Source organism: Cataglyphis hispanica, chromosome 4 (genome assembly GCF_021464435.1).
Source record: "Cataglyphis hispanica isolate Lineage 1 chromosome 4, ULB_Chis1_1.0, whole genome shotgun sequence".
Classification (NCBI taxonomy): Eukaryota; Metazoa; Arthropoda; class Insecta; order Hymenoptera; family Formicidae; genus Cataglyphis; species Cataglyphis hispanica.
In genome coordinates this window covers 11,975,086-11,988,855 of record NC_065957.1, presented here as the reverse complement: position 1 = coordinate 11,988,855, position 13,770 = coordinate 11,975,086, and the positions used below count along the sequence as shown (strand labels likewise).

General features: G+C 32.8%; 3 protein-coding genes across 5 annotated transcripts; 2 read left to right on the top strand and 1 right to left on the bottom strand.

Moving 5' to 3' along the window:
* The first annotated feature begins 1,192 nt into the window (after positions 1–1,192).
* LOC126848881 (U6 snRNA-associated Sm-like protein LSm4) lies at positions 1,193–2,542 on the top strand. Its single transcript, XM_050590160.1, has 5 exons — positions 1,193–1,324; positions 1,399–1,440; positions 1,542–1,640; positions 1,843–2,020; positions 2,130–2,542. The coding sequence occupies exons 1-5, from the start codon at positions 1,322–1,324 to the stop codon at positions 2,225–2,227; spliced, it is 420 nt and encodes a 139-aa protein (XP_050446117.1). The 5' UTR covers positions 1,193–1,321; the 3' UTR covers positions 2,228–2,542.
* Positions 2,543–2,737: 195 nt separating this feature from the next.
* LOC126848880 (COMM domain-containing protein 3-like) lies at positions 2,738–4,714 on the top strand. Of its 3 annotated transcripts, none has more exons than XM_050590159.1 (4): positions 2,738–3,396; positions 3,603–3,945; positions 4,112–4,308; positions 4,430–4,714. In XM_050590159.1, exons 2-4 carry the CDS (start codon positions 3,813–3,815, stop codon positions 4,595–4,597), a joined length of 498 nt encoding a protein of 165 aa, XP_050446116.1. In that variant the 5' UTR covers positions 2,738–3,396; positions 3,603–3,812; the 3' UTR covers positions 4,598–4,714. The 3 variants fall into 3 exon arrangements, with proteins under 3 accessions (XP_050446116.1, XP_050446115.1, XP_050446114.1); XM_050590158.1 differs by having other exon boundaries at positions 2,741–3,384; positions 4,037–4,308; XM_050590157.1 differs by having other exon boundaries at positions 2,741–3,396; positions 4,037–4,308.
* A 922-nt stretch (positions 4,715–5,636) lies between these two features.
* LOC126848877 (serine-rich adhesin for platelets-like) lies at positions 5,637–13,618 on the bottom strand. The gene is given in 6 exon segments (XM_050590152.1): positions 5,637–9,435; positions 9,437–11,584; positions 11,667–12,046; positions 12,139–12,291; positions 12,397–12,518; positions 13,470–13,618. Coding segments are annotated over 5 exon segments (4,422 nt in total). The 5' UTR covers position 12,518; positions 13,470–13,618; the 3' UTR covers positions 5,637–7,815.
* Positions 13,619–13,770: the final 152 nt, after the last annotated feature.

Here is a 13,770-nt window from a genome sequence, read left to right as displayed (position 1 = left end):
AGAAAGGTACATGCGTCCCCCTGGAAAATAAAAAAAAAATTATAATAATATAATTTTATTATATATTAATACTAATAGATGTATAAATATCAAAGCATATATTTCAACCAATCTGAGTGACATTTTATATCAAGCCCTCTTTCTCCTGAAAAAATCCTGCGGACATCCTTGATTACATAAAATACGCGTACACACAACAAAATATATACACACGCAATAAAAGTATTTAAACGTTATAACGTAACATGTAATTCAACTTAAAAAATAAGAATTTATAAGTTCTCAAAATAAATAAGAAAAATTATTTAGATAAATATATGTTCGCAAATGCTCAAAAAATTCTGAAACTAAATATATATTATTATATTATGAATATTTTAAATCCAGAATTTTATGAAATTATTCTTAAGTTTTGTAATAAATAAATATTAGCAGAGTGTACGTCCATTTTTTTATTTCTAGAAAATATAAAAATTTTAAAATAATTATAAATTTTATTCAAAATGCTAGCCTTAAACAAAATGATAAGTCTAATGATGCCAGACACATAAAAAATATATTTTATGTACAGAAGAATAATTTCTCTAATTTATATCATTTAAATAAGTGTTTATAAATTATGTTCTAAATATAAATATAAAAATATAATATTGTATTTATAAATATTTTTACTCAATGTTATTATATATTTTTATAATTTATTAAAAAAAATTAGTATCTTTTTTTTTCTAATTCATTTGTCGAAGATCAAAATTCTTATGATAAAACGTGCTAGAATTTGCAAAATTTCTCTATTGTTAATATACGCAACTGACTACCTGTAAAGTTTTTCAAGTGACAATGACATTGAGAATATTTAAATGCGTCTACACAACCACTCATAGCGATCGATATTTAGAGTAATCAGTACGATTGACCAATCAGAGTTCTGTATTCAATCGATCTAGGTCTGTTCGTTTTGCTTACGTTTTCTATACTCGAGTCTTTCGTTTTTTTTCCCTTCAATCCGCTCGAATATATATCTATCTTGGATCTGTTCTTTGCAGCTGAATTGGCTGCACTAATTTAAAGTTTATTATTTTCTTTCCAATGTGGATAGAAAAAAAATAAACTCTGAAATCTCTGAACTAATTCCTAAGTCCATGCGTGAAACGTGTGGGTTCGACATGGCGGCTACAATTGACCAATCAGGAAGTAGGAACAAGTTCATGCCTCTCTAAGTATCTAGTTTGTGCTCTTTTCAAATTGATGCATAACCTTTATCGAAGTGTTTATCTGTATACAAGAGTGCATTTAGTTATATATAATTTTCATAAATACAATGGTATGTTTATTATCATGTAAAATAAAAAGAATAATATTTTGATCTTCGTAATATGTATAATTTATTTTTTTCAGTTACCTTTAACTTTATTGAAGACGGCGCAAAATCATCCCATGGTAAGTGTTTTGGTTTTTCACACATCTCTTGAAAAAATTATATATATTTATTTAAATCTTACTTAATATATATGACAATCAAATTAAATTTTTTGTTATAGCTGGTAGAGCTGAAAAATGGAGAAACGTACAATGGTCATTTAGTTAGTTGCGACAACTGGATGAATATAAATCTCAGAGAAGTCATATGTACATCAAGGGTACAAACCTTTTATATATATTTGTAATTTTTAATATAATGTAGTAATTTATATAAATTGAGAGATGAGACATTAACTAATTTAAGAAAGTAATAAAATGTATTATAAGTAATTTAGAAGTATATCAGATTGGTTGTAACTCAGAAGTCTTAGTATTTGATTTATATGTATTCACTATATTAATAGTTGATTATTGTATTAGGATGGTGACAAGTTTTGGAGGATGCCTGAATGCTATATAAGAGGCAGCACGATAAAATATTTGAGAATTCCTGATGAAGTAATTGATATGGTAAAGGAAGATATACAAATGAAATCAAGGGGGCGTGGTGAAATGAAAGGTCGGGGCCAAACTCAAAGAGGACGTGGCAGTGGAAGAGGTAATATATCTGTTGCAGTAAATTTGTAAATTTGTAAATTTATGAACTTTTATTTATATATATTGTGTGTCAACACAACACCTGACTTGTTGCTTATTATGTTTTACAGGTACCTTTGGTAGAGGAGGAAGAGGTCCAGCGCCATTAAGTCGTGGAGGTGGCACACAAGTTGGGAATAAATCACAAAATAAGCCAAGACCTAAATGAAACTAAATATATTATCTATATTCTATTGCGATTGAATCTACTATGAATACTTCGATGTCGTTGATACTTTTTACAAAAGTTTCTTGTAATCTAATGTTTTTATAATTTTGTCTTATATAATTTCGTATGTACAAACTTGGTACAACAAATGGATTTATGTAATGAAATTATAAAAAATCAGTACATGATGTATTCATAGTAATAATATTGATCTTAATCTTATATTTGTATGCTAAAATGAGCTGTAAATTAGATTTATTTATATATTGCATATATAAAGAGTCACAATATCAAACTTCATGTGTCACTTGTGTCATCAATATTATATATATATATATATATATATATATATATATATATATATATATATATATATATATTATTAAGCCTTTATTAACAATATTTATTTACTATTAGTTTACATATATGATTTCTCTTACTGTTTTGACCATCCTGACATACCATTCATCCCAAATGATTAACATGCTTATAGTATAATCGATATAAATGCTCTTTCATAAGATAAATTTTATTTATATAAGATACAAATTTAGTTTGCATTGAGAAATTTATCAAAGCTCTACAGAATGCAAAAGTACAAAGTGTATATCAAAACTTATTCTAACTTGAAGACTTAAGCTTTAACCTATTTGATTCTATCTGATAGAATCATATTATATGAATTTGTCATCATATTAAAACCTGAAATATCTTGAAAATATCAATTTTTATTTAGTGCTTTAGCAATTACATATATAGAGCTTTATAGCTGGTTTTAACCTTCGGTTTTCATCTGGAACCTTGTGAATTTCTATTGAGCATAAAATCATTTTTCTTATACTTGAAAGTTTTTATGTTTAAGCTCGTAAATGAATTTATTATAATTTCGGAGCGGCTGTGTAACTCGTAACATAAGCGTTATGACTTCTGCATAGGACACGACAACGCTTGCCGCGCGGCAAAAAGCGACACTAGCCAATCAATCTTTCGCTCCTATGGAAAAATTGTAAGTTGATTTGGCTATGGCTAAGTTGTCACATTCTGTGTGCAGAAGTCATTATCGCGTCTTATGTCCGGATCTATATGTATATACATATGATTTTGACAATTGACATAATAGTTACTATTGCTGTGTAATTCATCAATAGCGTGCAAAGGTAAGAAATTTGGTAAATTTTTTATATTTCAGAAATATAAGATAGTAGAATATAAAATATGGTTTGTAAAATGACATACTATTCTTATTCTTATAAAGAATTAATTGACATACATTATAACCTTATAATTAACGTGTACAATTTTTATTGGCGAAATTGAATGAGAAGATTCTTTAAAAAAAAAAAAAGAAAATTCTTATCTCTTTTGTCTGTTTTAGGCAAAAACTCAAAAATTCAGATAGCTTATCACTAATCCGGAGATAGTCTCACAAGATCAAGATGATTTTACAAAAATTTCATCTAAGTTATTACTAAAGTACAAACGCATGAATTAATTAATTGTTTTCTGTTGATAATTTTAATGCGATAGTTACTTGCAATACAGCTATTTTTATTTATCTTGAATGTGAGTGCTATATTATACCAAAATGGAATTGGCTAAGGAAGTAATCGATAGCCTAGCAAACATTCAAAATAGTAACATTCTATCCGAAGAAACATTTCTAGAATTATTAGATGTTATAATATCTTACATCTGTAAGAATAATAGTGATGGAAAAAGTAAATATAAATTTAACTTGATTTGTGTCTTAAGAATGTAAATGTATTCAAGATATAATATTTGCACAGTTATAGATACCTTTTATCCTAGGTATCGCTAGTATATATCCATCCAAATCAGATTTGGTGAAGGCTGCCATTGCCAGTATATCTTGCCTTTTTATAGAGGCTGCTAGACACGATTATGATGAAGAGAGCTTAAAAATCTTTCTACATAATGAACATATTAATGGACCAAGAATTGAAAAGTTATGTAGCACTTATGTAAACAATAAACAAGATATTCAAACACAGTTGGAGTTGACAGGAGATAGCATATCACATATAGTGGATGTGGATTGGCGTTTACATCATTGCGTTAAGGTAAGTTCTTTAATAACTTTGCCAAATGTATTACTTTACATAGCACAGTTCCAACAATATATATGTTTTCTGCATAAGTTACATTAAATTAAGTGTATTCTGTGTGTGTTCTTGGATACAGATTAGCACTTGTACTACTGACATGCCAATTTATAATATACGAGTGAGTACAAGAAAATATAATGAAATAAAATATGTAACATTTACATGTACCATACAACAGCTACAAGACCTAGTGTACAAGTTGAAGGATGCTGTAAGGCACATCGAAAAAATCTCTAGTATATAAATGTTGATTTACAATATCGAAATACATTCTCCCATTGCTCCGATAGCAATGTGTACATACGTGAAGGATGTTTTATATTAAATAATAAACATTCTTATGTAGGAGTGCAGTCAATTATATTTTTGCATTATTAATGAAAAGAATATCTCCTAATCCATGTATATAGAATTACTATTATATTACTTTTATACATTTATACATGTATATGTGTGCACACATATACATATACATAAAAAATGATTAAAAATACAGTAATCCTGCAGCCCAATATATTTAAATATTTCTATTTTTGTTAGACAAAAAAATACTATATATAATATATGATTATATCCTTATTAATATTAAATATAGAATTATATTAATAATTCTTTTTTTTCTATTATTATGCAATATTTTTTATATAACCATAATACACTATGTACAAATAAAAGTATATCTTCTATCATGAGAAATTCTGACAGTTTTCCAAAGTTCCTTAGCAAAGTTTTTCTTTTGTTTATACTTTTCCCAATTTATGCTCTTTTACCTTTTTATCAATATTTATGTAAATGGACAATAAAATGCGCATATACAGGGTGTCCTGCAAAGATTGTGCCAACGCTCGTGACCGGGTAAAGCACAGTAAACTGAACGAAAAAATCTTTTACCATTTTTTGATCTGAGCTTTCTTTTCGTTGTTATTCGATATTAAAGTTAGCTAATCAGTGCCTATCTACAAAGGAAAATAAAGGAGGGACGTCAGAGTAACGAGACTGCTTTCTGCTGTATAGACAGGAGATGATTAGCTAACTTTAACATTGTATAACAACGAAAAGAAAGCTGAGATCAAAAAATGGTAAAGGACTTTTCTGTTCTGTTTACTGTACTCTACCCGCTCACGAGCGGTGGCACAATCTTTGCAGGACACCTTATATATTATTAGAAATAAAGATATATGGATCAGGTAAAAAATTCAGAAAAATAAAACTTGAAAAACAGAGCGTAATATTGAGAATGGAGTGGAAAGAGAGAGAAAGCGGCGTAGAGAAAAACATTACAATTTACGATCAATAAATTTATGAGAGCGCAATTGTGCTGCATTAAAATATGTTTTCTATATAAGATGAATTAACTTAACGATCACAGTATTTAATCGTTAACTAATATTCTTTTTTTTCTCCTGATATAATTAGCATATATATGTATTTTATAATTTTATTGTTCCATATTTATTACTCGATATATATGATACGATAAGGCCTCGGACATTTCACTACTATCAGCAGTCTTCGAATATTTTCAAAATTACCCACAAAATAATTAATATTTCTTTAGATACGTTGTTTTTGTTAGATTGAAGAATTAAAAAACTCGAATTTAATCATATAAAGTATAGTAATGTTTATGATTATGAGTACAATAATTGATAATATTCGCACTTTTAATCACATGAAAGTTTTTACACATAAATTCGTTCTACACTTATACTTGTCTGATAAAAAGAGGAATATTTTTTTTTAAATCGTTGTCTTTTTTATTCAATCTGGGAAAAATAAAGAATTATATATATGTATATATAATTATTATAATAGTATATAATTCATGTACAAATTAATATTCAATCTTGATATTATTTTCATATAATGTGAGTAATATCAAATGTTAAATGTATTTTATGAAAAAGTATCAATAAAAAAATTAATTAAAAGTAAAAATAATAGAATTTGAGATTTTTTTTTCAACAATACTATATAATTCGCGAATAAAATTCTCTTTAATGAGGGTTATTCAAAAATATTCAATCCTGCAAACTATATAAATTTCATATCAATCTTACATGTTATAAAAATGTATAGTTTAGGTTTAGGTAACGTGATATTAATTTAATTAGTTCACCTATACCTACCTATACCTAACACTTTTTTTTCATAAACATATGTATGTGCTCATTGTATCGTGGGTATCCTCTTCTACTACGAATCATCGTGTCTTTTCATAATTATGTTATACACAAAAAAGTGACTGTGATACTTTGTTACTTAATGCTAACGAATAACTTGAATCCCCATTTAAAAATTTCTTGCATCCAATATGCAAGAACGAATATTATGTGCTATTAAGATGTGACATAACGTGACATTATACACTATGACATTAACAAATCAACAGCAAGCATGTGTACACCGAGACACAAATCATGTAGTTGATTTAAATATATAACTTTAATAGGGCAAATCTTTTTTTTTTTTTAAGGTCACTATTTCCGCAACTTGTATCGATATCCGCGAAAAATGTATGCTCCAAAATATTGCAATACATAATATAATGTATAACGAAACAAGATAAATATAAGACACTGTCCCACTTGAAATGCATTACTATTACTGTTTTTTTACTACTGTCATATATATCATTCATCAGTTCCACTTTTCGTAAATTTCTTAAATTTCGTACTAAAGCATACGATTATTGCTCTGGTATTAAAATTAAATTTACAAAAGGTGGAATTGATCTGTTTTGTTTATGAGAGACTCTAATATTACAGATTGTTAGAAATTATAATATCCATCAAATTTTTACTAGAGAAATCTGCAAAGGAATCATAATTGAAGAGATATATGATGAAAGTGGAACACGTCGTATACATTTACATACATGTATATGTATAATAACAACAGGAAAAGAGAGGAGGGAGGAGTGACTCGTTAACGGTTAATATCAGTATTAGATACGCGCATAAAAATTCAGATGATCTCGCAATTAACGTATGCTTATAAAATAACGTACTCAACGTAATGATATATATAATAACTCATTTATAATAGAAAATAATTAGATCTTTCGCGATTGCTATTTACAGAAATATACAGATTCCTAACACGTTGTGAAACATTTTCAACAATGACCGCTCTTCTCACTCCTTACACGATACGCATACTGTAAAAATTCATCGCTTAGCGTTGTTAATCAGCATCTCTTGTAATTTTTTTCGCTACACGCGGATGACAAAAGGAGAGCGCAAAAGGATCTTTAATAGTACAAGTATATGTGGAATATACTCGTACAACATTCGAATTACTGGCAATAAATATCATAATATGGACCGTGTGTATAAGCCTGTACAGGATTAAATTATTATATTTAAAGCCAGATTGTATGTCGAATTAAATACAGCTGTCATCGACGCGCGATTCGCATGATTAATTTAATCAGTTTAATTCTCATGTTTTACAGTGATCTCACGTTTCCGCTTTATTTCTTTGCACTTCGGACTTTTTACCCTGTATCTGCTCGCCGCTCTTGTCATTCTTAGACTCGTTCGCCGATGAAGAGTCACTTATATTATTATCTTGAGCATTACTATTCGGAATGCTACTCCGTTCTCTGGACGAGGATCGTTCGGTTTGGCCATCTCTTTCGGTCGTCTCCATCACTGGTGTCGTCACTTCATCACTATTAGCTTCCTTAGAATTCTTACTTGCAAACTGATCTGTTGTAACGTCACCGTTGACTCTGGCTGCCTGATTTTTTTCCTTCTTGTCAGGAGACGTGCCCATGGCGTTATCAGCGATTTCAGTGCTACATTTCGCTTCCGTAGACTTCGCCTTAGGATTTTCCTCTTTAGGACTACGCATCGTTTCCTGCGGCGTCGTTTGATCCGTGTCTTTACATTGCTTTCGTTCGCCGGTGTTGCTCGGCGAATTCGAATTTCCGGATATCTCCGCACTCGACGTGGAATTGTGCGACACCGCGGGAGAATTTTGTTTGGCGATCTGCGTCTCGATCGTATCTGCATTGCTTGTATCCGTTGCGGATGACGTTTTGACGACGACGACATTGGAGTTCGGACCTAAACTGCCACCAGTTTTGGATAAATTGAACGCGTTGAGCTCTCGTTGCAATGATGGTACCGGTATCGGCATTGGGACATTCTTGGAGAGAAGTAATGCGACGCTATCTGCTACCGATGTGATCGGCGACTGTGATTCCGCTTTTCCCAGATTAAACGACGTGCACGATATCGAACTCGGCGACGAGGCCTTGGGTGATTTCGGCGAAGACGAATGCGTGCTAGGTGGTATTCGCTGCACCGCCGGCGGTTGATTGGATACCGGCGAGTAACTACCGGTGGTTTGCGGTATATAGCTGCCTGATCGTTGATACAATTTATTGATCGAAGGCGGTAAACTGCTATGGAAGGCACTGGGAGGCGGGATACCGATGGGCGAGCGTATCAAGGGATTCGGGAATCGGCTGGCGTCCGGAAACGGAGGGGGGAAATGAGAAAATATAATCCGTGGATTTGTATTTGGTGTAGGAGACGGTATGAATGGATTCGTCGACAGCATATTCACCGGCGAGTTTCTCGGCGATATCGGGGAACCGGTGCTTCGACATATGTCCCGCGGATACGGTGTATTTTGATAACTTCGAGCGTTCGGCGAATAAGGCGGCGGCGAGACGATCGGCGAATTGATCGTGGAAACAATAGGTGACAAGGTTTTGGGATCGATCTTCATCATATTGAGGGTGGCGCTCTTCGTATTAGCAACTGCCGACTGTTCCTTTTCCTTCGCATCGTTCGTGACTCCATACATGGGCTTCACGCCCGATGCCGGATTACCCAGATATCGTGGCACGTTTCTCATCTTGAAGATTTTGGCCGGTTTAGACGGGATCTGTTTGCTCGTGCCCTCGGACGCGGACGTGGTTTGGGTTTGATTCTGCATCTCCTTCGCTTGATTTTTCACGGCCACGTAATTATTTTTTGATAACGTTGGGTTCCAGGACTTGGGTGGATCACGCAATGTTTTATATCCGATCGGTTGGCTTTGCTTCTTGAGAGGACATTCTCTGGGTCATCTGGGGTGACGACGTCGATGCCAACGATGTTACTGTCGATGATACCGCCAGAGCACCCGCGGACACTGGCTTGGCATTCTTATTCTCCGTTGTCGCGTTGCTACTCGGATTGTATACCGGTACATTAGGTATATTCGGTATATGTTTAATTGTCGTGTCTGAATTGGATAGCGACGACGAAGGACTCTTCTTCGTACCGATTTTAAGCAGATCCGGTACGTCCGATTTATTGCGTGCCTGTTCCACTCTGTTCTTCTCCTTCGAGTTTTCTCCTATTTTTGCGCAGATATCGTTAATTTTAGAGCCAATTGTACCGATGGAACCAATTTTCGCACAAATCTCATTTAAATTGGTACCCTTAGCAGTCGCCTCCTGCTTGCGTATAGACGCTTGTTTCATCAAGGATATAGGAATTGCGTCTGGACATGGTGGTACCGAGCATACAGTCGATTTTGATGTTGTCACCGTAATTGTTGCCGTTGACGTGGCCGTCACGGTACTTACACTTTGGCTCGTGTTACCGCAATTACTCTTCAAAGGCATAGATACAGAATATATGCTCATTGAAGGTGTTTGTACATTGAACTGAGGCGGCATAAGAGATGCTTGACTATTCGACGTTGAACAAGCGACAACCGGTGACGTTCCCAATGCTTTTTGAAGTGTCGTACAGCTACCCGTCGCGCTGGAATTCTTGAACGTCGGTTTTACAGCAGCTGAGTTAATTACTATATCATGGAGCGTATAAGGAAACGTTGTTGATGATGTTGTTTGACTGATTGTAGATGTAGAAGAATTCGATACAATCGTGAATACAATATTTTCATTCGTCGTGGTATTATTATTATTACTATTATTATTACTTGATGTCCCTTGTAATCTCTGATTTACTGTACTGGTGACGTGGCTACTACTTGTTCTTGGGACAGATTCTAGTGTTGCTTGTATGGGCGAATTCGCTGTTTTCTGTTCCAGCAAATTCAACGCCTGCTGCACATCGATATTCGTATTATGATTATCTTTCTCATAGAGAGCTTCCTGTCTACCAGAACCGATATCCGTCGCCGAGGAAGAGTTTCGAGATGCTATCGCGGATACGACCGATTTTTGCGAAGGGATCACCGTAGAACATGAGACTGATATCTTGGCTGTTGTATTCCCGCAACTCGTTCGCGTCTTTGTATCAGAAAGTTTTGTACTCTCGGTAGATGATTTAACATCGGATTTCTTTGTATTCTGCTGAAGAATCGCGCGTTTTTCCTTTGGTGTTTTCTTGGAATAAGTATTATTGACTTGACCCATTTTCGGTTGAAATTGCAGTTTTACGCTTAACGCGTCGATTTTTGACCCGGCATTTCCCGTTTTCGAATCTACGCATGTACTTTTTACGCATTCCTTCGGAATTTCAGCCTTGAAATCTGTACTATTGTTATTATTATTTATCGATAACTTTTTCGTCCCTTCGGTATTTTCAACAATATTTGCGCTCTCCTCCACTAATTGTGTTACTGGTTGAATAATAGTTTTCTGTCCTGGTTTATCTTCGACATTAGCGGTTTGATTGCGGCCTTTTACTTCACGCACGTCTTGCTGTAATTTTTCTGGAACGGTGCAATTTCCCGTTTCGTTTTCCTGTTTCGTGGTATTCCCATTGTGTTGAGTGCTTGACGACGTGCAATTCTTAATCGATGAATTCTCTGTTGTAGTCTTAACGTCACTCGTAGCGAGAAATGCATTACTCATTGGATTTTTTGTTATTTGCGTGTCGATGGCCACGGTAGATTGCATTATTTCTATCGAAGGTGATTTAGATACGTCGCAATTTTCTATCAATGAATCTGTTTTGTTCACTTCTACAATGGAAGTGATAGTTTGTCCTGAAGATTTTTCATCTTGCAAATTTTCGATCCCCGCATCTCTTTTGTGTACTGTACTTGATATATCAGTTATACTCATCACACCAGTTTCCGATATTTTCAATTGCACCTCTTTCCATTCGCGTTTCATCAATTTCTCATCTTTTAATTCTATAGCATCAATACTAGCATCTTTTAAAGATTTTTTATAATTTGTGTTGTCTTCTGACAATTTCATACGTTTTAAAGACGATTCAAATATCCTATAGCTTAAATGTAGTGGAACTTTCTGTAATGCAATAGATATGCTATGTGTCAATGTATTTATACATGTGCGCATTGAATTAAATATTAAATCAAACAATACCTACCCGCCTCCAATGATACATATACATAATATCCATTAATGTATAACTACTGCATAATTGCTCCTCTTTGTACATAATATCCACTCTATTTGCATCACTAAGTCCATATTTGGCTCTTATTAATTTTTGTAAATGAAATATTGTAACCGCTGCTGGACACCGAAAGTATCGCCTTAAAATGGGTTTTTGTGTGCCATCCATAATAGCATTCACTTCACTTAAATCCTTTGTATGAGGATTAAAATACTCCAACGACAAGCTAAGAGATTCATCTGGGGAATATATATGCGATTCTATAGGTTCTCCACGGGCTTCCGGAGACATTGTCTGACTGCATACTTCTGGATGTTTCGCGTAAAATTCTTTCCGACATCGCATTTCATCTAAAAAAAAAAGTTTATTCATTAATTGTTAATGCACGTCATAATATGCAATAAAGAGGTAATTTTTCTTTCTTGTTAAAAAATAAGCATACTTTGGTAACATCCAGGTACCAATTTATATACGATATCTTGTAATGTATGATCAGGTCGTATATTTAACAACGGCCTACTTTTGTGAACCTGTACTTCGCAGATTGGGCAATATTTGTTATTCTCCAAATATTTAACAATGCAACTTCTGCAAACTGTAAAGAAACATTTAAAATCTTATAATAATGTTAAGGTATCAGCTTTTGTACAAATTAACATATGCAATGTTATATATGTAACATTGCAGGGAAATACCATACATGAGTGTAAACATTCTATAATGGTAGTGGCATCGATAAAATATCCACCACACAATTTGCATGTCAATTGCTCATTAAGCTTGGCCAACCGCACTCGATGTCCACCACTTTGCCCTGACATTCTACAACACAATAGACAAAAAATATATACACATCCCATCTTTTTATAAGTAATTTAATAGATTACTACATAATAATATATAAATATAATAACACATAACTATATAATTCACATGTTGTATATTCATTATAATATATGGTAATTGATATAGTTTAACTACATAATACAAAATATTTAATCTAATATGCATTATGTACAATTTATTCAAGTATATATAACCAAAGAAATGCAGTGCAAAGATGATTTAGGATTACTGTCATAAGCTAATAAAGTTTTAGTAATATTTTTTCAACAATCTGTATACCAAGAGATAAAGCATAAATATATAAATTTATTTTGTATATATGCAAAAATATAATTAATTTATTCGTTATCAAATTAATATTTTGTAATTCCTAATTTAACAATTAAAACTGTATGAATCAATATTATAATTTTATTATAAAAAAATATAACAGCACATGAGTAATCTGTCTATATAATGGCATGAGACATAATCATGTCTCTCGATTGGTGTAAATAAACTAAAAAATAGTGTGATAGCTGCCTAAGGTAAATAGCACAACTAGATTAGAGCAAACATGAAGCAACTACAGATATACATATAAGTACCCATTTTCTTCATATGTGTATGTGTACAATAAAATGAATATATATACATATACATAACATACATATATATATATATATATATATATATATATATATATATATATATATATAATTAAGATCAACAAAATTTTACTTGCGTGCGACATAAATTCTTTTTCGTGATCTTTTCAAGAGGGAGGGGAACCGATATATCGGATAACGGTGCAAATGAAAATTGAGAAAACATTGAGAGCTACGTTTAATACATAAATCAGAGATATTTAGGGTGTTTGATAAGCGTTCAGCGAAGGTGTTAATTATACTCGGCACTGTTCGTGCGGCTTCGAACAGTAGAACTTACGTGACGAACGAAGCGAAAATCGTCCGTTTTATTTAGTAATCGCCATTTGGCCTCAAAAGTCAGGAAAGTTGGGTCAGATGTAACTTGTCACGGGTTGCCATCATATACGATTACTGTCCTTTCGCGAAGACGATTCTCACATTATCTCCCAGTGACGAGACTCTCCGTAAACGCTCGCAGGATGTTGTAAAGCCACAACGTCGTCCCGATTATGCGAAATTCGTTTCAAGTACTGATATCCATCGTAAATCAGATCACCACTCTCTCCGAAAACTGCGCGTACGGCAGCAGAACAAAATGG